The 27404-nt window shown below is 41.3% G+C and overlaps 1 protein-coding gene across 21 annotated transcripts in view; it reads left to right on the top strand.

Moving 5' to 3' along the window:
- VWC2 (von Willebrand factor C domain containing 2) overlaps positions 1 to 27404 on the top strand; it is a 111833-nt gene that overhangs the window by 27367 nt on the left and 57062 nt on the right. For 4 of the 21 annotated variants that reach the window (XR_010598445.1, XR_010598444.1, XM_065583919.1 and 1 more), the window contains exon 4: positions 17063 to 17161. The exons of 15 other annotated variants lie outside the window; for them this stretch is intronic. Coding sequence is in view for 3 of the 6 variants with exons in the window: in XM_065583919.1 (XP_065439991.1) it covers positions 17063 to 17118 (56 nt within the window). In the remaining 3 variants the exon portion in view is untranslated. Of the gene's footprint in view, positions 1 to 17062; positions 17162 to 26213; positions 26339 to 27404 lie in introns of all 21 variants that reach the window. 2 more of the 21 variants (XR_010598443.1, XM_065583918.1) reach the window with 1 other exon arrangement.

Raw genomic sequence — 27404 nt, forward strand, 5'->3', positions numbered from 1 at the left:
TATTTTAGCTGACTGTTCAGCTCTTTATTTGCTCTATGTTAGTAACCCCTGGACTGTGGTTGGTTTTGAGGTATCCAAAATGATGTGCACAAATCCAGTTTGCCTATTAATTTTATGGTTGAGCAATGTCATGCTTTTCTAGCTCCTCTGCTTCCTGGGGAATGTTGCCACTGCAAACCAGATAATGGGCGGGTTATTTATTTATTTATTTTTAAGCACAGTGGTAACTGAACACTTCCCACCCTCTTTTTGCATCCTGCATAGAAAGTCATTCCACCCAAATGTAGGATCATTTCCAAGGAGATTGATCAATGAGGGCAGCAGTAAAAAGTCAGTATAAACCAAACTGTGTCATACAGTGTTTTATTTGAGAAATGCTTCTGAATCAAAACTCTGGATTAAAGCACCTCCAAATTTGAGGGAGTGATCAGTATTCCAGATTGGATCCAGATCATAGTTCTGGGCCAGATTGAGAGATTCTCTCTTACAATATGTTGTGCCTTACTCCAAAGTAACTCAGTTGACTTCACTGGCACTGCTTGTAATATAAGGCGCTGTTCATTGTTAGTAAAGGTATCACAAATGTGTCCCAAGTGGCCCCTCTCTTTATGATAGTATAAATCGAAATCCTGGATCTAAATACCTCTGGAGATTTAAGTGTTCAAATGGAGAGCATCTTGGAAAGAGATTAAATGTGGTGCTACTACTAGTGGGTCTAGCTAAACCTATAATAGAAGGAGATTCTTAAGCAAAGTAAGCACTCATGAGGTGAGAGAAGGTCTTTTCATGGATCAGTAACTGGTTGAAAGATAGGAAACAAAGGGCAAGAATAAATGATCAGTTTTCACAATGGAAAGAGGTAAATAGTGGTCTTCCCCAAAGATCTGTGCTGGAACCTGTGCTGTTCAGCATATTCATAAATGATCAGGAAAAGGGGGTAAACTCTGAGGTGACAGTTTTCAGATGATACAAAACTACGCAGGATCATTAAGTCTAAAGCTGACTATGGAGAGTTACAAAGGGATCTCACAAACCTGGGTGACTAGGCAACAAAATGGCAAATGAAATTCATTGTTAATAAATGCAAAGTAATGCACATTGGAGAAAATAATCCCAATTCTATATACAAAATGATGGGGTCTAAATTAGCCGTTACCACTCAAAAAAGAGATCTTGGAGTCATTGTGGATAGTTCTCTGAAAATATCTGCTCAGTATGCAGTAACAGTCAAAGCTAATAGAATGTTAGAAACCACTAGGAAAGGGAGACCTAAAATATTATAATGCCACTATTTAAACCCCTGGTACTCCCACACCTTGAATACCACATGCAGTTCTGGTTGCCTCATCTCAAAAATATATATTAGAATTGGAAAAAAATATGGAGAAGGGTAACACGTGATTAGGGGGGTATGGAACAGCTTCCATATGATGAGAGGTTAAAAAGACCTGGACAGTTGAGCTTGGAAGAGACAAGAAAAGGGGGGGATATGAGAGAGGTCTATAAAAGAATGAATGAATGAATGAAAGGTGTGGAGAAAATGAATAGGGAAGTATTATTTACCTGGTCACATAACACAAGAACCAGGGGTCACCCAATGAAATTAATAGGAAGCAAGTTTAAAACAAACATAAGGAAGTATTTGTTCACACCGCACAGTTAGCCTATGGAACTCATTGCTAGGTGAGATTGTGAAGGCCAAAAGTATAATTGGGTTCAGAAAAGAATTAGATAAGTTCATGAAGGATATGTTGATCAATGGCTATTAGCCAAGATGGTCTGGTCTGCAACACTAGGCTAGGAGTGTCCCTAAGCCTCTGACTGCTAGAAACTGGGCCTAGATGACAGAATGGATTACTCTATATTGTCCAGTTCTGTTCATTTCCTCTGAAGCATCTGGCAGTGGTTACTGTTGGAAGACAGGATACTGGTCTAGCTGGACCATTGGTCTGACCCAGTATGGCCATTCTTATGTTCATATGTGTTATTGCTAACTTATTTATATTAGTGAATACAGTAACTCCTCACTTAAAGTCCTCCCGGTTAACATTGTTACGTTGCTGATCAATTAGGGAACATGCTCATTTGAAGTTGTCCAATGCTCCACTATTACGTTGTTTGGCTGCCTGCTTTCTCCACAGCTGGCTGCCTCCCTATGCCTGCCTCCCACTCGCCGGCAGACGCGGCGGATCAACACCTTCCCCCTCCTCCTGCCCACGGCAATCAGCTGGCTTGCAGCATTTAGGAGGCGGGGGGAGGGAGGAGCGAGGACTCAGCATGCAGGTTCCCCCTTCCTCCCCTGCCTCCTGAACACCGCAAACCAGCTGATTGCCGTGGGCAGGAGGCAGGGGAGGGAGGGGGAGCGGGAGCCTGTGGGCCGAGTCCTCGCTCCTCCCTCCTGCCTCCTAAATGCTGCAAGCCAGCTGATTTGCCATGGGCAGGAGCGAGGACGCAGTGTGCAAAGTAAAGGGGGAGGAGATGGGGGGGGGGGGGGAGAAGAGGCGGGTCAAGGGTGGGAGCTTGGGGGAAGGGGTGGAGTAGATTGGTCAAGGGTTGAGGCCCCTGTCCCTGGCAAAGTCAGTGCCTGTACTTGCAAGAACAGCAAGAGGAACAGCCGGACAAGCCATCCTCTTCCACTCTCTGACTCCACCACCTCAACCAGGTTTCATACTCAGCAGTGATGATTGTAGTATTAAATTGTTTCTTTAAAATTGTTTAAAACTTATACCTGTATTAAATTGCTTGTTTAAAATGTATAGAATGCCTTTTTGTCTGGCAAAAATTTTTTCCCCTGGAACCTAAACCTCCCTCTTCTCTTCTTCTCCCCGCCCCCACCCTATTTACATTAATTCTTATGGGGAAATTGGATTCGCTTAACATCGTTTCACTTAGTTGCATTTTTCAGGAACATAACTACAATGTTAAGTGATGAGTTGCTGTCCTAAAAAGTATAATAAGACATTTCAGAAGGACCTTAATAAGCTAGGTAACCGGGCAACACAATGGCTGATGAAATTCAGCGTACGCAAGTATTAGATAATTCACATTGAAAAGAACTGTTTGAATATAGTTGTGGCCTCTGATTTAACTGTAACCACTTGGTAAAAAAAGATCCTAAGCATCATTGTGAACTACTTAATATAAACCTATTAGGCTGCATTATGAAACATTTAGATATATTAGAAATATAATATCATTATGTTCATCTCTTTCCTGTTTAATGGGTGGTTTAGTGTTGACCACCTCTATCTTCAAAAGGATAGAGCAGAAATTGAAGGGAAGGGCAGAAAAAATTAAGGCATAAAAAGATTTCTCTATGAGGAGAAACTAGGACTCTAGAGTTTAGAGAGGAGATAGTGTAGACAGGATCAGTTGGGAATTTCTCTCTTCTCCTAAAGCAAACAAACAAAAGTTGAAAAATTGGAGAGGGTTCAGAGAAGAGCCAAAAAAATGATTAAAGGTTTAGGAAAATTTGCCATAGAGTGATTGAACTCCTTAAGTCTATCTCTTTAGCTTAACAAAGAGAAGGCTAAGGGGTGACTTGATTACAGTTTATAAATACCTACATGGGGAACAAATATTTAATACTGTGCTCGTCACTCTAGCAGAGAAAAGGTGTAACATGATCCAATAACTGGAAGTTGAAGCTAGACAAATTCAGGCTGGAAATATGGTGCATGTTTTCAGGCCCATCCTTAGGCATACGCAGCTTCGTAGGGCACCTGAAAATTTGGGGCACCCCTGCGTCTTAGTGTCCACCCTCCCATCTCTTCCTATCCCTGTGCTGACCCTTCCTGCAGGCTCCCACAGCTGGCCACTGCTGCAGCCTGGTAAGTCTTCCTCCGGAGGGAATCTAGTGACTTAGAGCACACCTTCACTGGCAATGCTAAAGTTCTTAAAAAAAACAAAAAACACCCACCTGCACAAGGGGAATAGCTACCAGCGCTGGTACACTGTCTACACTGGCACTTTACAGCACTGAAACTTACAGCGCTTAGGGGTGTGTTTTTTCACATCCCTGAGCAAGAAAATTGCAGCATTGTAAAGTGCTGGTGTAGACAAGTGGAAAAAGTCTTCCAGCCTGCCAGACCTATTAGCATTGAAACTGTTAAAGAGGCATTCAAGTGGTAATGAAGCCATTTAACAGGCATTTGCCAACCCCCAGGTATATACTGTCAGTTTCCGAATTTACTGACAAAGACAGTTGTGCATTACTGTAATATTTACTAAGAACATGTTAGTCTACAAGACCTTAGTTTAACATTTGCTTTAAAAATATTTCATTAGTCTGTTGGTGAAGATTATAAAATCACATCTCTAAAAAATCCTTCCCTGTTGAAGAGAGCCGTTAAAGGGACAATACCCCTTTCCTTCCAGATAGTGGGACAAAGGAGTTTCCCTTTCTTTACTTCTGACTATTTGATGAACTAGTTTTAAGAGAGCCCTCCAGCAAAATCAGTGCCTTAGTAAGATATAAAATCCTTTATTATGCCTAAAATCTTTGGAAACATATTTTTTAAAGTTGGTGAAAATTTCATAAACATGTCTATTGTTATAGAGATCACACAAAGTAAATTAGTGTTCCCTTTTTCTAAAAGCAATGAACATTGTTATGAACACACTAAACCTCTGTGACTGATTTAATTTAAAATAATGTCTTTGTTTCAGTGAGTTAAATATGTAGTAATCTGGAATGATTACTTTATGAAGGCGTAAGAGTACATTTAAAATATAAAATCAGATTAGAAATACTGATTAAGAAAATGCAAAACAGAGAAGAGCTGCATCATGTATTCCATAATATTTAATGTTGTATTCAGCAAGACGGCTGACTTGCCCTACGACAAAATTTTTGCAAATAAATCTCTGACAAACTTCAGGATATATCAAAAAACCTGTGACTGACATTTTTTATTCCCAAATGTAGTGCTTTTAATTAGGTACCTTCTGCATGTCCAGTCTTCACCATCTTGCATGCAGTGGAAAACGTGCTCCATTTTCTTTAGAAAGAAATTGCAGAAGAGTGGTTTTTTCAAATGTCATTTGCTTCATTTGGGTTCAGGGATTTGGCTGGAAGAGGGTGAGCAGGGTGGGGGAAGGAAGTGAGGAAGGAGACAGTGGGGAGAGGGCAGGGCAGGGCAAGGGGCGGAGCAGGAGTGGAGTATGGGTGGGGCCACAGGCAGAAGAAGTGGGCTGGGGAGCTAGCCTCCCCAAGCAGTAGCTTCACCCACTGCCTATGATAGTAGGTAAGAGTGGGTTGGCTCCCGCATACCCAGTGCGCGCTGCAGTCTCCTTAGGCAGGGACTGTATTCACAGAGCCAAATGTCCCGGCACCGCGCTTCCAGCAGCTCCCATTGGCCTGAAGCGGCGAACCGCGGCCAGTGGGAGTCACGATCGGCCGGACCTGTGGACGCAGCAGGTACACAAACCGGCCCGGCCCGCCAGGGGCTTTCCCTACACAAGCGGCGTCCCAAGTTTGAGAAAAACTGATCTATAAAATCAAGGGATGATTTAATGAAAATAAAAAGTAACATAGATAATAGCGTCTTTAATGCAGCTTGTAATTAGCCTGTGTAAAACACTGACATACATTATTGATTCACAGTATTTACTTAGATTATGAAAAAAAGAGACCTTTGATATGAATGATAAAAATAGCTCCAGTTACACTAAGATGAAAAAATATCTGAGGGATATCAACCTTCATGCTATAGAGACTAGAGGCAGGAAGAAACTTCTCCCATTAGCATGTTATTGCATGACTGTCCCTTATGGTGGAAGGGAGGTCTGTTTTTGTTTTTTAAACTCATGGAATCATAATTTCAGATTTTCAGCCTTTCTAAATGTTATGTTTTCCTTTTAAATTGCATTTTTAAGGTACTTTTCAGAAATGTGATTGGTATTTCTCGGCTACCTTAATTCCAGCCCAATCAAATTTTTGCCTGGGAATAAATGTCATTTGTTACTAATGGTTATTGTGAATCTTGGCTTTAATATAGTGGTCTTTTTCCTACACGTGCATTGCATCATCATTCTGATGTGTCATGGGACACAAAAAGTACATTCTAAAAAGAGGCCTTCAAGGCATTCAGACCAGGCAGATGGTGGAGAAAATTGCTAATGAGAATGTCTTTTGACATGTTCTCCTTTCAGGGATCCTATCAAGCTTTACTGAAATGACCTAAAGGCAGGTCAGCTGTGAATTGCTGTATAATCACTATGTGCACAGCCTAACTCTGCCCTTACTGAGTGATGGGGTCTCCTAGGTATAGCACTTCAATATTTAAAATGATCCGCAGAAGGGTAAATTAAAGAGGTCTAAATACCAAATAAATCATACAATGTGTGCAGTTACTGCTTGTGTCTGTGTGAGAGAGAAACATGCAGCCCCAAGACAGAAAACTAATTATTTTCTAGTAATGGCAGCTTGCTAGCTTGAGATATTCTTAATGAACTGATTTAGACAGGGGCCTGGCAGCATTATTAACATATGGGAATGACTATTTACTTAATAGTAATGCTTAGGTTCAAGCTAGACTGTGTTTATGACATCAAGCCCAAACTCACAGGCATTTCTGTGCTTAGTATTGAGATTATAAATACAGCAGAAATTTCTTGGAAAAAAATCTCTGCTGAAAGTTTCCAGCAGAGCCTGGTGGTATTAAAATGTTATTGTCATGTCAAGAGTTGGCAGCCCAAATATTAGATCTGGTTGTGATTTGGTTTGTGGGTGTGTCTGAGCAAACCATGATGTCCTTCTGTTTTGTTGTGAGCTGGCAGGGAGATGAAATATATAAGAACCCTTATGCCAAATGCTTCAGAGAACAAGTTTTTTGTATATTTCAGCACCCTGCCTACTCAGAAGTAGAGTAAAACAGTGGGAGTTGCATGTGTGTGTGATAGTGAGAAAACAGCACCTTGGGTTTATGGTTGGCAGATCTTTCAACAGAGGAGAATTTTATCAGTGTTGCACCTTTTATTCTGAGGGGTGTGATGTGTTTGCCAGGATCAGGAAGAGGAACTTTTTTTAGAATTCACATCATTATAATATTCTCTAGTTGGGGGGAGGGTTTGGAGAGAGGTCCCAAGATCAATTCCTGGCTCTCGTCTTGATGTTCAGATGGGTCCCCAATTTTTCCTGGTTGATTTAATGTAAGAATTGGAGCAGTTCTTTAAAACCAGTGCATCTGTTAAAGATAACGGGGAACTAAAGCAATTTTTATTTTTGCCATGCATTGCTCCTAATGATCTACTTAAAGAAAACCTTACATTCCTACATTTAAAAGATCAGGTCACGGCTTCTTTTTCTTTGCTGGAGGACTCCAGGCAAGATCTGTGGAGGAGTTGAAGAGTGATGTCACATGAGGCTGTAACCTGACCTGAAGATTTAGATATGTGAAAGACGCATTTAAAGACATCTTCATTGCCACTTGTGACCTGTCTTCTCCCCTCCCCCCCCCCCCCCCCCCGCCCAATCTATGCCCTCTACAAATCTTATCAGGCTCTCCAGCAAAAAGCAGAAGTAAACTTTCTAATATAGAAAACAGAGAAAGAAAAAAGGATTTGGGTGAGGTGGGAGTGACTCTTTGTACATCATAGATTGCAAAATCCAAGAATGGATTAAGGCAGTCTGGGGCAGTAGGTATGTCACCGCATGGGGGCCTCCTGGCTCATTCCCTCAGATCCCCCTCCCCCCCCACTTGCAAGTAGCAGGAGACCCTCTTTCCTCCCAGAAAAGCAGAGCCAGGAGCATGGGACTCCCTTCTCCTCCTTAGGAGTGGCAGTAGGGGCCTTTTCCATGCCCAGAGAGAAGCAGGTGGCAGGCAGGAGATGAAGGCACTCCCCTTCCCCTCCCCCCCCCCGGTACTTACCCCAATAGCCATGGTATATTTGCTTGACTGGATGGACCAGGCACGCAGCACTCTTCTCTTCCTGCAACACTCAAGTCTTTCCTTGGAGTGGTGGTATGGGATGCCCCGAGCAGCGGGTCTCGGTGTTAACAATCCATAGAGATGAATGGGGCAGTTCCCTCCTCTCAGAGCAATTGTTTTAGGCTGTCTGCAGACATCACTGCATCAGTTGTGTTCGGTTCATATTTTCTAGGGTTTTTTTTGTCTTCACAATTATGAGGGCCAAAGATTTATTGCTGTTGTGTGTGTGTTTTAAATGACACCTGAAATTCTGATTTAATCATGGTTCCAAGAACCTATGTATGGGCCTATAGTGCCATGATAATAACTAAAATAGAATAACTAATATAGAATTGCTTTGAAATTCATCTTTAATTGCATACTCCTTGAAGTGGGCATGAATTTATGGAGCAGTTAAGGGTGCAAACTTCAGAGAAAAATCTTACCAATTGTAACAGTACAGAGATGCATTCCTAGTAATGTTGAATCCAGCAGCACCTCCAAAAGAAAATTCCTACCTCACGGCACTAGAGGTCAGTGTTAAGATAATTTACATTTGCCTTTAGGGCAGGGGTGGGCAAACTTTTTGGCCCAAGAACCACATCGGGGTTGCAAAACTGTATGGAGGGCCAGGCAGGGAAGTCTGTGCCTCCTCAAACAGCCTGGATCCCGCTCCCTATCCACCCCCTCCCACGTCCTGCCCCCGACTGCCCCCCTCAGAACTCCCGACCCATCCAACCCCCGCTGCTCCTTGTCTCCTGACCGTCTCCTCCCAGGACCCCCTGCCCCTAACCGCACCCCCAGCCAACCCCCCCTGTTCTCTGACTGCCCCGACCCCTATCCACACCCCCACCCCCTGACAGGCCCCCTGGGACTCCCATGCCTATCCAACCCCTGCCCCTGTTCCCTGTCCCCTGACCGCCCCCCACAGAACCTCTGTCCCATCCAACCGCCCTCTGTCCCCTGACTGCCCCCTGGGACTCCCCACCCCCTTACCATGCTGGAGTCAGCCATTCCGCTGCACTGCCCGGCAGGAGCGGCGGACCAGAGCGCTGGCGGTGAGGCGCGCTGAAGCTGGGGGAGGGGGGACAGCAGGGCAGGGATCGGGGGCTAGCCTCCCCAGCCGGGAGCTCAGGGGCCGGGCAGGACTGTCCCGCGGGCCATAGTTTGCCCACCTCTGATTTAGGGCAAAATTCTTTTTTCCAATCCACGCTCGATTTCCTGCAGCATACCTATCTGTTCTATACTGTGCCTGTGGAACCTGAATGTGTGGTGCATCAGTAGTGGCTCTGTGTGTGGCCTGAGTGCACAATAGGTGTTATGAGAGTTGGAGTATGCCGTAAGTGCAACTATCCTGTGAGTTCTTCTTTCAGGAATCTGACTTCACATCACAAAAGGAGTAACGTGTAAAACCTTTAATTCTGTTAATTCCGTTTTTAAGAAGTGTTCTATTGTTGGCCTTCTTGCTGTGAAATGTGCCGTATTTCTTACAATATTCAATATCTTCTCAGCAAATAATGACATCACTACTAAGAAATAGATAGTTCAAGAAAGGGAATAGGGTGTATGTAAGAAAGGAGTAAAAGAAATCTTTATTTTTTTAGAGCTGTGTCCATATAAAGTGTGTTAAACACCTCTTAAAATCTCTCCTACAGTGTATAATTCCCTTGATTTTTGGTGGAGTGATTGTTGATTTACCCTAGCGTAGGTTACAGAGAAACCAGGTCCATTAATTCTTCTTTTAAAAAAAATAATTCCGTGATTCGTTCATTTTTAATTTGTAAATTGGTTCAGCTGTCAGTGATAGGTCAAACTGAACTGCTGCTGGGGTGTGCTATCATTTAAAGCTTAGGAGGCTGTGTGCACCTAGAGTCTGAGCAAAGGCATGGAAGACATGAAGACTCTGATTACTTATCCCGGCTGAGCCTCTGACTTTGAATCTAACCTTGTGCTTCCCCCGCCCCTATAAGGACTGGGTAAGCGTTGACGCTTGCTGGCCACCAGCTGCTGAATCTGAGTTGAACTAAAGTGAGAAAATCTATTTTTTAATCAAATCCATTAACATCTAGCTCTTTTTTTTTTAATGGATATACCTAAATGTCTGTTTTGCTAGTAGAAATCTTCAAGATGTGTTGCTCAGGTGTATTCCACGTCCCGCCCTCCTTCCCCTCTGTCAGAGTTGTCTGGCAAGAAGGAACTGAGGGTGGGGGGAGCACACAGCCCTCTTTATGGCGCGACATACCGGCGCCACTCCAGGGGTTGCAGCGGTGCTCCCCCAGTACGGATACTGCTAAGGGAAAAACTTCCGGCACCGGTGCACATGGCGAGCACGGACACCTATAGTGGAATACACAGGAGCAAGCACTCGAAGAAGAAATAAACTTCTTACTGCTTCAGGTAAGAGACAAACCAACTAATGCATTCGTTCCTTTAGGAGTCCATACCCCTTTCCACTGCATGCTAGAGAGGGTAGCAGAAGAGTGAATTGGGATGAAAATACCTGGAAAGTGATGGAATGGAGAAATGATGGTTTGCTCTATAGAAGCCCCCATACCCCCCCCCCCATCAGTATGGGACAGGCCTGGTCTTACATGTCTGGGAAGGAGGAGAAGAACATGGGCAGGAGGTGGTTTACATGGCATGCTCCCTTTATCTACTGTCAATACTTCCATCTGAAAGTGAAACAAGTTATCTGCTACCCTCTCAGAAGAAGAAGGGTATAGGTGTAAGAGACAACCGGTGTTAACAGTGTTCCTGAGGGACCAACACATAGTTGGAACTGGCTTTGTGTGGCCTGGAGGCTATACCCTGGTGCCTTATCTAGATTGGGAAAAGAAGTTGCAGTTCCAAGTTTGCCTCTTGTGTAGAAAGAGGTTAATAGCATTTAATGTGAGTTTCCAGGTTCTGGTTAACTCTAAGCTCCCCTCTAACATGTGAATCTCTTTCTACAATGATGGCAAAGTCCTGATTGGCATTATGTCAGTCTCAATCTCTTCTCCAGTCTAGATGGGAGTTTCAAAACCCCTCTCTAAGGTGAACATGTGGCAAAATGTGGAAGAGTTTCCTGAGTTCTCTTTCCCCGTCGACGGGTTTTATCCTTGGGGAGGGTATGATTTGGACCATAGATCAAATGTCAAAAAGATCCCTTTCAGAACTTCATCAGAACAAATCAGGGGAGCTTACAATGTCACACACTGTAAGAACCTCTAACAGTAGGCATCTTTGTAATTTTCTCTCCATGTTTATACCTGTGTGCCATAATGTATTTTCCTTTTTGATTCTGTATCAAGTTCTGTTATGATCCTGTATCCCCACAAATGTGGTTCTTGTTGCAGTCTCTCTGTCTCTATATAGCAAATCCCTATGGTATCCCTGTGGTGTGTGCCATAGGATCAGGGATCAGTCAGTTGCATACGTTGCATTTGGCATTGTACTTTCAGGAGCCAGAGGTTGCATGTGTGGGTTTGGCTGACTTCAATAGTGGGAACAATGTGACATCAGCAAATATCTTTAAGGCAACTAGCTAAATAAAATAGTTGTGATTAAAGACTCTATGACAAATAATGAGGATGAAAGCACATCCCTCTTAAAATTCCTATTCAAATATTGTTTTTAATTTTCCTGTTCCATTTATACAATATAATGAAATAATTATAAACAGCAAATTGTGATTGTTCTATATGTTCAGTATGCTAATTATAGGAGTATAGTAACATTTTCAAAAGTGCCTAAGTCCCATTTTAAAAACTAACTTAAGCATTAGAGACCTGAAGTCCCATTGACTTTCAGTGAGACTTAGATATCTAAGGGCTTGTTTACACGGTGTGTTCATCTGTACCAGAGAAGTATAAATTTTAGTGCATGCAGAGACAGCTCTATGTATTTTGCTACCCCAAGCATGGCAGTCAGGAGGCTTTCGGCGGCGTGCCTGCGGGAGGTCCGCTGATCACGGAGATTCGGCAGCATGCCTGTGGGAGGTCCGCCGGTCCCGCCGCTTCAGCGTACCTGCTGCCGAAATTGCAGGACCGGCGGACCTCCCGCAGGCATGCCTCCGAAGGCAGCCTGACTGCCGCCCCCCACAGCTTGCCCACACGTGCTTGGTCTGCTGGTGCCTGGAGCCACCCCTGAGTGCTTGCACTAACTGGTTTGTGTGGACACTGCTGGCTCACACTAAAAGAACCCTAGTGTAGTGGTTTTCAACCTTTCCAGACTACTGTTCCCATTTCAGGCATCTGATTTGTCGTGTGTACCCTCAAGTTTCACCTCGCTTAAAAACTACTTGCTGACAAAATCAGATATAAAAATACAAAAGCGTCAAAGCACACTGTTACTGAAAAGTTTCTCATTTTTACCATATAATTATAAAATATATCAACAGTAATATATTGTACTTGCATTTCAGTGAATAGTAAATAGAGCAGTATAAACAAGTAATTGTATGAAATTTTAATTTGTACTGACTTCACTAGTGCTTTTTATGTAGTCTGTTGTAAAAATAGGCAAATATCTAGATGAGTTGATGTACCCCCGGGAAGACCTCTGCATAACCCTTGTTGAGAACCACTACCCTAATGTGTGTTAATGTATTCCTGAAACATTGCTATATTAACACGCGCTAGGAAACTCTTATTGCATGCCAGCACGTCCACGTACGCCAGTTAGTGCATGACACACTACTGCTCACTAGAATTTACACCCTTCCAGTGCAGACTAATGCACTGTATAGACAAGCTGTTTGACTATCTAAGTCTCATTGAAAGTCAGTGGGACAGAAGGTCTCTAGAGCTTGTCATATTTAAAAATGTGACTGAGGTGCTTTTGAAAATTTCCCTGTAATGTGCAAAGTATATTTGGTTGAATAGTTATAATTAAACTGTCTTGTTTATAGCAGTCACTTGTGTAACAAAAGGCACGACTCCTAGGTTTTTCACAATATATATCAGTGTGGGGAAATTCTGGTCCCATGGATTTCATGTAAGGTCTTTGTTGCCCTGGGCAGACAAAGGAGCAGGATTCCTCTACGCATTTATACAATCTGTGTGTATGCAAGTCCAGTAAAAGTTTTTCTAGTGACTTGAAACTACCATTGAAATAATAAAGAGTTTTGAACGTTTTTTATTGTTAAAGGATATTTATTTGATTTTTCTTAGAACTTCCTAAAACACACTTAACATTCATTAAAATATATGCCACGATTTTCCTTTTTATAAGTGAAATGACTCTTGCATTTTGTGTCATGACTTCCCCAATTTTTTGCCATGACAAGCCAGCCTTAGTGATAATTAGAGGGACTACATTAGCATAGATACATGTATACACATGCTTCAGTCATTTGAAGCATTTTCAGAGAAAAGCAGCGAAGTGAATTCACAGCATTACACTCTTAATGCTATGTTCAGCAAGGGAAAAACAAGGAAATAAACTGTTGGACCCTATCTCTGATCCCTCCCTTCCTCCCTGAGATGCAGCCATGGAATCTCAGCTGCCTGGGTTTGTACAGATGGGTTTTGATGGGCTCTTTGAAAGGGTGGGAATGTGGCACAGTTGTTCCATCACCTTTTTACCTCCCTCCCCACTTTTGGGGTATTTCCATCACATATTCTTCCTATTTATTCTCCTCTATATCTCAGAGCTTAAACTACTACTATGTTAGTTGGTTCAGCTCTTTATTTATTTCCATAAGACGTTTCTTATGTTCTTAAAGTAACAATAACAGCTGGAATTTTCAAGAGTCTAAGGGACTTAGGACCAAAATTCTAGCACATAACTAACCATGTGACTCTTAGGCACTGATACGGCCCCCATTATCACAATATCTGAGCATCTCAAAATCTTTAATATATTTATCTTCACAACTGCCCTGTGAGGGAAGGAAGTACTATTAGCCCCACTTTAGAGATGAGGCACAGAGAAACAAAGCAGTTTCCCAAGGTCACACAGGAAGTCTGCGGTGAAGCAGGGTCACAAACCTGGCTCTCTCAAGTCCCAGGCCAGCACCCTAACCACTGGACTATCCTTCCCTAGTCTTCTTTGAAAATCCCAACCAGCATTAATATGGAAGAAAAACAGTGAAGCTGTTTAAACTATTCCCTGTGGGGCAATGTGAGAAACTAAAATCCCCTGAGACATCATTATTAATTGAAACTATTCAGACATATATAATAATATGATATATATTTTAAGCAATCCATTTCTATGCTGGTTAATCCTATTTCACAGAGCTTTGAAAAGAACATACTGTAATATGATTCTCTCCTTTAAATGCCTAAGATGAGTCTATAAATTCAGCTGAAGCAACATGTCCTTTATCTGTTGCCAAGCTCTTTCATTAGTGGCTCTTGACAAAACAGTGCTATGTAAAAGGTGACAGTCACACAGATAAAAATCCAGTTTTCTTTGTTTAACTAAAAAAGGGTACATTGTCTATATTTTTTTCTATGAGCTTTGAGACTTCTGGCAAGATTGAGATAGGTCTATAGCTATCCAGGTCTGTAGCTAGAATCAGTCACTGATCATTTTCCAGAAAGAACCATACCTAGCAATAAAAGCACTGATACCACAAATCTATGTTAAAAATGATAAATCTTACAATACACCAAATCTAAAAAAGGAAAACAAAAACAGTACCCTACCAAAATAAGACACTGAGGTTTTATATGTGTTAAAGTGAAGTAACTGGGGGAACAGGAGAATCTTAAGGAAGATGCACCCATTTTGTTTTTTAGTCTGAAAAAGATTGCAGAAATTAAAGTAATATCATAGTGCAGATTCAGACTGTGCTATAACTTTAATTCCATTGGCCATGATGTAGGTATATTTGTATACACATTAGGGGGTAAATAAACATCACTGTTCTGCAGCTTGAATGAATAGAGGTGAGTGTGTGGTCTTGCTCTCTCTCATATAATTATATACAGAAGCTGGGAATGGGCAAAAGGCGATGGATCATTTGATGATTACCTGCTCTGTTCATTCCCTCTGGGGCATCTGGCATTGGCCACTGTCAGAAGACAAGCTACTGGGCTAGATGGACCTTTGGTCTGACCCAGGATGGCCGTTCTTATGTTCTTAAGTACACACACACCAGTATACTCACCAATAATATTTAGACTTGACTTGTGTGTGTGTGTGTGTCCATAAGAATGGCCATACTGGGTCAGACCAAAGGTTCATCAAGCCCAGTATCCTGTCTTCTGACAGTGGCCAATGGCAGGTGCCCCAAAGGGAATCAACAGACAGGTTATCATCAAGTGATCCATGCCCTGTCACCCAGTCCCAGCTTCTGGCAAACAGAGGCTAAGGACACCATTCCTGCCCATCCTGGCTAAAGGCCATTGATGGACCTTTGTCCATGAATCTATCTAGTTCCCTTTTGAACCCTGTTATAGTATTGGCCTTCACAACACCCTCTGGCAAGGAGTTCCATAGGTTGACAGTGTGTTGTGTGAAAAAATACTTTCTTGTGTTTGTTTTAAACCTGCTACCTATTAATTTCATTTGGTGGCCCCTTGTTCTTGTATTATGAGAAGGAGTAAATAACACTTCCTTATTTACTTTCTCTATACCACTCATGATTTTATAGACCTCTGTCATACCCCCCCCCCTTAGTAGCCTTTTTTCCAAGCTAAAACGTCCCAGTCTTATTAATCTCTCCTCATACGGAAGCTGTTCTATACCCCTAATAATTTTTGTTGCCCTTTTCTGAACCTTTTTGAATGCCAATATATCTTTTTTGAGATGGGGGCGAACACATCTGCACGCAGTATTCAAGGTGTAGGCATATCATGGATTTATATAGAGACAATATGATATTTTCTGTCTTATTATCTATCCCTTTCTTGATGATTCAGAGAACTATCCACAATGACTCCAAGATCTTTCTTGAGTGGTAACAGCTAATTTAGACCCCATCATTGTATATGTATAGCTAGGATTATGTTTTTCAATGTGCATTACTTTGCATTTATCAACATTGTTTCATCTGCCATTTTGTTGCCCAGTCACCCAGTTTTGTGAGATCCTTTTGTAGCTCTTCGCAGTCTGCCTGGGACTTAACTATCTTGAATAGTTTTGTATCATCTGCAAATTTTGCTATGTCACTGTTTACCCCTTTTTCCAGATCGTTTATGAATATGTTTAACCATAAACAACAGTCATAAATCAGAGTCTCCTAGGAGGAGAGCTAAGTAACCATTTTATTTATGAATTGATTTGGATTACATATGTCATTATATTAGAGTGACCAAGAACTTACCTATGTTCAAGCTGCAGAAGAGCTTTATTTTCTAATCCCTGTAACATAGTGTACCAAGAGAAATACTATAGGCTCCTTAATTAGATGGCAGTCTGAAAAATGCCCACATTGTAAAATGCTTTATTCCCTAGTTTTCTTTTCTGAGAAGCTTGAGTTGGCACAATAGTTTATAGATCCCCTTGACTGAAGCACCGTTAGTGGTACATGGGAGGAGAGGGCTATTTATACTTGCCTTTAATTCTACTGAGATCTGAGTTCAAATCCTGGTTTAGGTGAAAAGAAGATGGAGAGACTGTGGGAATGAGGGGAAAAAATGGGAAAGAATGGATTAAAGAGGGAGACTAGTGGGAGAGAAGTGGATGAAATTAGGAAGGGGAAAGAATTGGAGGGTGGAGAGTGAGGTGTTGGAATTATGAAAAGGGAAAAGAGATACTGGAAAAGACTAAGGACTGAAATAACTATGAAAAAATAGAGGAAAAAATCAGAAGAAATGAGCTAAAAAGAGGGGGAACTTACTTACTTTATTGTATAGAATAGCAAATAATTACACACACAGGCTGGGTTTTGTATATTAAGGAGATGTTGGAGGACATGACTGAGGAGGATGAGTGGACTTTGAGGGACCTGGCTGTAAACGGGAGTGGAGTGTTGGAGCTGTGTATGGAGAGGGATTAGCCTGCTTGGCTGGGTTTGTTTTTGCAACATTTGCTGCCGGCTGTTTCAAGATGTTTGTATAAATTCATGTAAACAGTTAATGGTGAAATATCCAAGTGCGGTTTGGGTGTGAAATATTACAACAGACCTGAATTAGATGGGCAAGTTATTTTAGCATGGAAATCTAGAGAAATAGCAGGTAGATTCCCTGGCTTCTGACATACCATTTTAATTTGCTGTCTAGATTTGGAGGAGGATGGGCTGTCTCTTTCCTGGTCAAGACTAAATATTGCTGAGTAGAAGAATGTTGGGGAGTTGAGAAGAGAGAATAAAGGGATTCTAGGTACTGTATATGCCCTTTCACAGCTCTGCATTTTGTCCATCTCAAGCCAGTGCTCTACTGATTTTTCACTTTCTCTAGCACTAAATTCAATCCCATATTTTAACCATAAACAACAGTCATAAATCAGAGTCTCCTAGGGGGAGAATTAAGTAACCATTTTAGTTATGAATTGATTTGGATTACATTATAACATGCATCTGACAGTGACTCTTTTCACAGAAGACCTTTGTTGTTTCAGCAGTTCAGTTGTGACCAGAAGGTGAGATGACGAGCAACAATTCTGGTGCTAATACTCCGAAAGAGATCTCAATGCCCTGTATAAAGTGGGGAGGGGAGGTATTATACTACTTCAAATGGGCAAAGTGAGGCACAGAGAAATGAAGTGACTTGTGCAGCGTTCCACACCAGGTCTATGGAAGAGCTGGGTTAGAACCCAGGTCATCTGACTCCTGGTCCAGTGATCTAACTGCTCCCTTGATTAGCTGGTGAGGATTCATGCAAGCTCCTTGTTAAGAGCCAGTCTTTGCCCTCTTCTGCCCTCCCCCCCGCATAGGACTTGTTTGTTTTAAAAGTAAATATGTCATCTGTGTCCTAAAATAACAAGCCTGAAATATCTGAACTAATGCAAATAGGTTGCTAGGGTTTACAAGAACAAGCAGGTGGGTGCCACTCTGCAGCTGGAGGAAGAGAAGTGGGAAACCTGGAGAATAAAAGAGAAAACCTACCTCTACACCATGCACGCTCACAAAGAATCATCTATCTCTCTCCCCCAAACCTGTAAGCCAGCTCTAAACATCACGATAGGCTCATAGACAATAATTGTTTCAGTGACTGGTAGAGAACAAAGCAATGGTTTTCAGACCCGATCAAGTATGCTGGTTTGCTCTTCTTGTTAAAATGTTCAGACATGTCTGAGGCTGGGTCTGAGCCAGTTGTTGCTTGTTCAGACAGCTGCCTTACCACACATACATGCTTCAGCAGCTGCTTCAAGGGGAGCTCCCTTTCTGTGTCCCTCATAAATACTCTTAGGAGCTTATGAGTGATGCACCGTATAATTCCTGCACCTCCCTCACCTTACTCTGGCCACTCCAGCATCACACAAAGAGTAGGAAAAACAGGAGGCAGAACCAGGTTTCTGTTCCAATGAGTGGGAGTCCTGTTGCTGATGAAGCCCCATTTTCTCTCTCGCAGTACCTGGCTGCCCAGCCCAAGTCCAGAGTTTGAAGAGCCAGTCCTATAAAGGAAGCCTTATTTCTTCCAAATTAACCTCCCCACAACCGTTTCCACATCAGCTAAGGAGACTTCCAGCAGTCAGTGGGAGGGACCCATCCACTTCAAGAACCAAAGGAGACCAACTCCTCACCTGTGCAACCACCCTATAAAAAGCAGCTCCAAGATGACCCACCTGCTGCCACTGCTGCTCTTCTGAGGAATAGCTGCCATTTAGGGCAACCACCTATATATTGCTTCTATGAGGCGCTAGAGGAGGGGATAAGTGAAGAGGTGCCGAGCCAAGGACGAGTATGGAAGGATTGTAAGACTTAGAGGCAGAGAGAGGAAAGAGTAGAAAATTGAGGAATTTTTGAGAAGAGGGGAAAATTGTATTTTCCCCAGGGAAATCTCACCTGACTGAGGTGGAATATATTTTGGGAGACTCCTGTTAAAAAGTTAATAGCACTGGCTCTAATCAGTAGACCATGTAGAGGTATTGGGGATATTCAGATAATTGAGCAATCTGATTAGCTGAATATTCATAGGTGCTTTTAATTAGTTCTCCTTAACTATAACAAACTACCATCCTGCTTGGCACTAATTGGGAGTCTCAACTGAAAGACTAAAGACTGAATGAGCACCCTTGGAGATGGTTCCTCCACGTCACGGTAAGGATGTATTGATGGGACAGTACTGTGCCTGTTCTATGCCTAAAAGGAGGGCTGCACACGCCAAGGCTATCAAAGCTCCAGCTCCTTTCATTACCATAAAATGCACATGAAAATATTTCTAGCTGTGGGGAGATCGAAACTCTCAAATACAGCACTAGGTGTAAAGTCAAATATCCTGTAAATCCAACATTGCCCTCAATTTTTGTGATGTTCTTTATACATTCTCTATTTTGACACACTTTCTTTGTCCAGGGCAAGCATGATGTGTGAGAGAATCCCAGGGGAGGCTGACATAAGGCCATCTTATCAAAGATGAGTTAATGATGTCCTTGCAGTATGATGTTATTTTTGAGTGAAGAGTACATTACAGTGCCTGACTGTTTTGTCACTATCAAAGTCAGCATAATTGATGCTGACCATGGGAAAATCGGGGAAGAGTTGCTTTTTAGCTGTATTTTGTTTTAAAGGGACACAGTCCACTTAAATTTAGCCTAAAATTTAAATGGTACAAAAACTGATTCTAGTAGAAGTGATTTGTCTTTTGGTTTATCTTCCAGTACTGATTCCAGGTCTCCTCTTTGCCTATTATGACTAGGGTGACCAGATGTCCCGATTTGGTAGGGACAGTCCCAGTATTTGGGGCTTTTTCTTATATAGGCTCCTATTGTCCCCCACCCCCTGTCCCGATTTTTCACACTTGCTGTCTGGTCACTCTAATTATCACTCTTTCAAACTAACTGAATCAACATGCTCATAGTTGTAGTTTATGTTTGCCGAAGCATCCAATGCGGAGATTTGGGGTGGATTTGTTCATAGAATTGAGCCTCATGTTGTGACTTCCTAGGGTGTGCATATGCTGCCTCACCTCTCCATCTTCTCCCTCACACAGTTACCAGCAGGATCCAATCCCTTGATCAAGTTAGAACTTCAGTTTGGACAAATTTCTCTACAGTTGGTTATTATGGTGGTGCCCAGGAGTCCCAGTCATGGACCAGGACCCCATTGTGCTAGGTGCTGTACAAACAGAACAAAAAAACTGTCCCTGCCTGCAATGGGGTGTGCACTCCACACTGGCCCTGCAAGAGGAGATGAATTAGGTCAGGTGGACCCAATCAGCTAATTATGCTGCAAACAGGGGAGCTTTAGGCTGGAGGCAGCTAATTAGAGGCTCCTATGTGAAGCAGCCCAGGGAAAGGCCGCAGGGTGCAGGGAACGGACCTTAGTTGCTGTATAGAGAGTGAGCCTGGGTTCCCCTGCTAGCCACTGTGGGAGTGGCATTGGGAGGCAGTGAAGCAGAAGACTGCCTGAGACTGCTGGAAAGCAGGAACCTTGATATACTTTCCCCTGGAAGCGGAAATCACAATAGTGACCTCCTCGGAGGGCTGAGTCATGAAGAGGACAGCTGCAACGCTAGAGAGCGAGATGGAGGGGAGGGATAGCTCAGTGGTTTGAGCATTGGCCTCCTAAACCCACGGTTGTGTGTTCAGTCCTGGAGGGGGGCCACTTAAGGATCTGGGGCAAAAATCTGTCTGGGGATTGGCCCTGCTTTGAGCAGGGGGGTGGACTAGATAACCTGCTGAGGTCTCTTCCAACCCTGATGTTCTATGTCGGGGTGAAACTGATTGGTGTAACCACTGAAAGGGGCATCGCCCTGACCGAGCTAATCCCCAGAACCTCCAGGAGGTGTCGCCGTCCAGCAGAGTTTACAATCTAATTATATAAATATAATAGAAGCATTAATATATGAATATTATGGATGAAATATTGCCGCCTCAGTCTCTAAACTAGCACCTGCATATCTTTTATGCATAGTTGTTTGCCTCTAGAAATGGTCATCCTCATGCACCATCTTTTATATCCACAAAACTTGTTGGAGCAAATTTGGAAGCCTAAAACCTTTCTCAAAAGGGTAAAATATCTCTAAAGGTTAAAATGTATCATATGGGGAAGAATATTTGGGCTTCATTATCATTCCTGAATTGGATAATATAGTACAGTTTGGTTAGAAATCTTGTATTAGCATAAAGATTTCTACATTTTGCCAGCACTTTCATTGTTCATTTGGAACAATGCTTGCATTATAGTAAACTAGTAGTTTCCAGATTACTTTAAATGTTAGGGTTAGTAGCCAACACCTTTTCTGGATCAGAGACCTTCCTTAGCTAACACAGGATTAAGTCTGCTAGTTTAGGCTAATTGGCAGTATTTATCTTGAAAGCAACAGAGAAAGTGCATCATTTAAATTAATTTGTGAGGTAGGAATTATCAGCTTCTTCAGTGTCAGACCCTTTATTAAGAATGCATGTGCCAGGGCACAAGTTAGCGCCTTCCATGTTGCAATGTCTTCTGGTCTGAACAAAAATTGAAATAACTCATAATTGAAGAGAGAGAGAGACAATATAGGACAATGTAATTCTGAGGGTTTAAAAAGAGAGTTTAGGGTTGTGTGGTGTTCCTCCCTGTGAGCTTTCACAGTGGGCTTTTGCGGTATCAAGTACAGGAGAGTTCAACATGCCACTACCATAATTTTACAGGATTTCTCTGCCACAAACCTACAGGGATGTGATTTCCCACCCCATTATGGGCTATTTAGATACAGTTACTATTGTGGTGCTTCTTGGTCCCTAGACCAAGGCTATCAAAATTTATTTGGTCACAAATTTTGGACAGTCCCTTGCTGCAGCCCTGGCAGATTCACGTTAGATGTCGGATTGTTGCTAAAGGTAACATATGGAAAAGAAATACGTAGTCTAATCTCACTGTTCGGGGATTTGTACATAGGAAAATCCCAGTAATCCTCAGGACTGAGACCTGTCGCATCCCTGTGAATAGGCACGAGGATAAACCCTTTTAAAATGTATAGCTTTTTAAAAAAACCAAACATAGTATACGTGTCTTGGGGTCCTGTGTTTCTTGTGCAACAGTCAAGGATACAACTGATTATCCTGGAAGGCTCTATCTGACTACCAAACCTACATATCACCTCTAATTTTTTCCATCCACATGCGGAATAAATTTTATTATGTACACTAAGGTAATGTGTGGATGTGCACCACCAGTAGAAACAAAAAACCTAGATATAATATATATATTTTAAAAAGTTACCATAGGGATAATTACTCCAGCCAGGACAGCTTACGCATTTTAGAACTCACTACTCAAAGAATTAAATTTAAGTGTACGAGAGAAATAAAAATTATGAAATGCATTGTAAAATATATGTTCTCCATATTAGAGTGGAATGCTAAGGAGAGCTGTGTCTTCATCAGGAGAAAAATTAACAAGCAATATGTGCCTGGCTATGAAAAAACCAATCCAGATTTATCTTCTATTTTCTATGCAAATGGGAACTCATCTTTGGGTTATTGACATAAAGTGATATGTTGATGCACTTGTCTGCATTGTCTGAGCTGTGTGACGATCTGGAAGTGACATAACTTGGTCACTTGAACAGTGTCTCTGTTCTGAGCTGGAGCTCTCAGTTGCAGTAATGTTGACCTCAAGCATTAGGTTCAGCATTTTGCATCTGTCTTTGCCACAAGTGTCAAATATAATTTCAAAACAAGTGAAAAAGTGTGTGTGCATGGGGGAAATAGAATACTAAATTGAATGGTCGTTAAACTGAAAAAATCAACATTAAAACTCTTCAACCTTTGATGTTTTGGTTGTTTAGATCACATAGCATTAAAATGGGCTTTAAAATGAAGATATTTTTTATATCATCTGTCAGCCATTCCAAGGGCTTTCAAGTTGGAGTCAGTTAAGGAGGCTTTAATGATAATGACCCAATTATTTTTAAGACTTGGTAGTAAACATATTCTGTAGAGATTTTAAGGGTTTAAATTAATGGTTTCAGCTTTTAAACTTGATAAAAGCTACTGTAAATAACAAGAACACTCTGTGAAATTCCATTGACCAGACACTTTAATCACACTTTAGCCTGATTACAACAAGATGCGTTAATTAAAATTTTGAAACCTGGGAATAATTATTCTTTTCTCTTCAATATTTTTTGAATATCATTACCATATTCAGATCCTGTGAAGAGGGCACCGTTAGGTGTTTTGAACAACTAAAAATCATTTTCAGTCTTGTGGAAGCTTGAGATCACAGTCTGGGTTTTTTTGTTTGTTTGTTTTTTAACTGATTTTTTCCCTATAGAATCTGTGGACAGTTGTTTGTTTTTTAGGCTGTTTATTGGTATGGGGCTGCTGACATTAATCACTTGTTTTATTAACAGGGAACAAAAACATTAAAGCATGTGACTAAAAATCAGCATATCAAAAATGTGAATAGACTTTGCTTATAGCTTTTTTTTTTTTAATGAGGATGATTTAGAGAAATTGAAATGTAATACAGACCCTTTCACTCACTATATAATTGATTTGAATCTGGACTTGATTAGTGGTGACCAAAAGTGATTTCCATTTGATGGCTGTTTGATATATGTTAAATCAGTTTGGTCTGGTGGACAAGGGTCCCAATCACAAAATCCACCGCCACAATTGACACTCTTGTTAGCAGACTAAGCAGAGAAGCCAAGGACTGAATAAGAATGGAGACTGAGCTATCCTTTCAACCTTGTCATTGGCCCTTCCAGGTCAGGGCTGACTCACTTGGGAATGGGTAGTGTGGAGAAGCTTGTACAGTTTTTATACCAGTATACATTATTTCAGTGGGGGTTGTGTGTGTTTTTTTTCTTTTTTACCCAAATAATTATATCAGTACAGCACCTAATGAGGACACATTTACACTGGTATAAAGGATTAGGCCAGGTCCATGCTACAAAGTTTTGTCAGCATAGCAGTGTTGGCTAGGGGTGTGAAAAAAACCACACACCCTTACCTGATGTAGCAATGCCAGCAAAACTCCCATTGTAGACAAAGCCATTTTGACAGAAGAGATCTTCTGTCAGGACAGTAATGTCTTTTGGGGAGGTGGTGTTCCTTTATCAACACAAAATCTCCTGTCATCTTATGCAAATGTCTACACTAGGGGGCTCTGCTGGTGTAGCTATACTGGCAAAGGAACTGTAGTGTAGACAACACCTTATATTGGTCTAGCTTATATCCCTTTTCTTGTGCAAATAAACTATGCCAGTATAAAACACTTTATATTGAATAACTGTGCCTATACTAAGGGTGCTTTAGTTGTACTAGGCAACAGAGGGTCCTGTGGCACCTTTAAGACTAACAGAAGTATTGCAGCATAAGCTTTCGTGGGTGAATGCCCACTTCATCAGACACAAGTGGCATTCACCCACAAAAGCTTACGCTCCAATACTTCTGTTAGTCTTAAAGGTGCCACAGGACCCTCTGTTGCTTTTTACAGATTCAGACTAACATGGCTACCCCTCTGATACTTAGTTGTACTAGTGCAGTTAAAGAGCTGTCACTTTTGTGTGTAGAGAAGTGTGTAGTGGACACTGCGTGTGTCAGCTTGTATTAGTTATTCAGATTTTATTAGATAAGAAGTTGGATCCTGCAGTGATTTTTATATACTCTGGACAGTGCATTTTAATGGTAAAATGCCAGTTCTTTTATTTAGTAAGGAAGACTCAGAACACCAGTATGTGATCCTTTCTCACTGTAATTGAAGTAACCCTCCTTCATTCAAATCACATGCTGGTACCACCATTTAGAACACTTCATGCTGGAACAAAGACAACTACACATATGGGAAAGTAAACAAAGACAAAGGAAGGAAGAAGAAACAATGATATGAACTCCTTCTTTGGTTGGCAGCCTGTTTCCTTTGTTCTTCATCTCTTTTCTCCTTCTCCTTATTCATAGATGCATGGATTCCAAAGCCAGAAGGGTCCACTGTGATCATCTAGTTTGTCCTCCTGTATAACACGGGCCATACAACTTCTCCAAAATAATTCCAATAGAATGTCTTTTAGAAGAACATTCAATCTTGAATTTAAAATTGCCAGTGATGGAAAACCAATTACAACCCTTGGGAAATTGTTCCAATGGTTAATTACCCTCACTGTTAAAAATGTGTGCCTTATTTCCAGTCTGAATTTTTCTAGCTTCAGCTTCCAGATGCTGGATCTTGTTATAGTTTTCTCTGCTAGATTGAAGAGCCATTATCAAATATTTGTTCCCCAGGTAGATATTTATAGACTGTAATCAAGTTACCCCTTAAGACTTCTCTTTGTTAAGCTAAACAGACTCAAAGAGCTCAATCACTATAAGTAAGGCTAAGATTTTGTCACGAATATCTTTAGTAAAAGTCACGACAGGTCACAGGAAATAATGAAAAAGTCACAGAAGCCTGTGACCCGTCCCTGACTTTTACTAAAAATATCCATGATAAAATGAGGAGCCTGGACAGCTGTGGGTGGGCTGGGAGCTCCAGGGTCCTCCTCTGCTAGTGTGTCCCATGTTGGTTTCTTATTCTAATTTCTTAGTCAAAATGTCATCAATGCTCTAGATAAGTCTGAGTATATTACAGTAACATTATTACCTTTATCAACCAAACTTGTAATCTAATCAAAAAAGATATCCAGTTAATTTGACAGGATCTGTTTTCTATAAACCCTTGTTGATTGGCATTAATGATATTATCCTCCTTTAAATATTGATTGAGACCCAATTCAGCCACTCCATTACCTTGTCCAGGATTGATGTCACACCAGCAGGCCTATAATTACCCAGGTCATCCTGTTCACCCTTCTTTTTAAAACTGCTGACTATAAGTTATCTGGACTTGTTGATTTAAAAATATTTAACTTCAGTAGCCGTTGTTTAACATCCCTTTGGGATAATAGTGGAATAGAAAGTGTTATCATGATATGATGTGACTGTATCTGTTTTTTCCCCCAAATATAGACTAGAAATATGTATTGGACACTTCTGCCTTTTCTGCATTATTCATAATTCTACCATATCCATCTAATAATGGAGCAATACTATTATTAGGTTTCTATTTGTTCCTAATATACTTTAAAAACTCCTCCTTATTGTCCTTAACTCTGCTGGCCATATATCTCTCCCTGTGTTATTAGGTTACTTCAGTTGTACTTCATTGAAATCAGTGGAATTATAACCATGTAAAAACTAGAGTAATACAGTGGTGAATCAGGCTCTGAACTTATGGTTTTATTTTGCTAGAGTAAAATAAGAAAAATATTTTCATTAATTCTTTAATGTGTTTTTCTCCAGAAAGCCTGGTGAGATTTCAGGTGGCTTTTACTATTTGGAACACATATTTAGTTTGCACTGGCCAGATCTGCCAGCACCCCTTATGATACTGATTTACAGGTGAACTATGGAAAGCTGCTTGCCTGGTAAGACCTGTGTTTAGAGTTCAATATTTTTCATACACAGTGATAACACAAATGTCCTCTAGAGCAGAAGTATGTATTTCCTGCATTCCTTGCATCGCTTTAGTGCTAGTAACCTTGTCAATTGTATGAAGGGAAACATAAGACCCTGGTTTTGGCAGGTATGTAAAGGAAGAACTGATTTTCATTGAAAGTATTTTGTTTAAAATTGTATTTGCCATTTTTAAGTGTGTGCACACTCTGTTATTGGTTTGGAATATCTTTCCTTCTCTATACAACAAAAATCACGTAATTTTTAAGGCCCTGCTCCTGCAATAAGCACTATGGGTCTTCCCTCAGAGGCCCATTGACTTTAATGTCTGGGTAAAGAGGTCTGCCTGCACAGAGCTGCTTATTGCAGGATCAGGGCCTAGCACCTTAAGATACTGACCATAGAGTGTGGTGCCATAATTGTTATACTTGCTGTTTTCCAACTTATATGATGTCATTAAAAAGCTTTTATGGATACATGCAAGATACATTCTTTCAGTTAATACATTTGGATCTGTGTGCATCTTTCTCCTTTCAATTCCATGAATGAGAGCTGGAGACTCAGAGTAAGCGTGTGGCTATCACAGGGAATGATCGGGTTTTGCTGTGCTTGGAGGGATGATAAGTGCTGTTGTCACAAAGCACTGCAAAGTATTTTTTTCTCTTGCAACCATGAATTGAATGCAGTTGCTGCTGTGACTGTGGGCCTGCTCCTGCTCCCATTGTTTTGAATGGCTCAGGATCAAGCCCTATGTGATTGCACTGATGCTCTATATTTTGTTTGGTGTAGCGCTTTTTCCCCCAGGATTTGTCTTTAATTTTGACACCCGGAATTTTATTTAATAAAAATTAGAATTAATAAGATGAGACTTGGGGAGGGCATCTATTTACTGGAGAATAGTCTATGTGGAACAGAAAATGAGTTTCCTTCTTGATGAACTAGGCAGTCACAGCAGATACATTTTCTTGACAGGAACTTCACACACTCTGAAAACCTTTTCATTAAAGGATTATATTAACCCATATGCCCTTTTAGGAA

This window comes from Chrysemys picta, chromosome 2, assembly GCF_011386835.1.
Source record: "Chrysemys picta bellii isolate R12L10 chromosome 2, ASM1138683v2, whole genome shotgun sequence".
Classification (NCBI taxonomy): domain Eukaryota; kingdom Metazoa; phylum Chordata; order Testudines; family Emydidae; genus Chrysemys; species Chrysemys picta.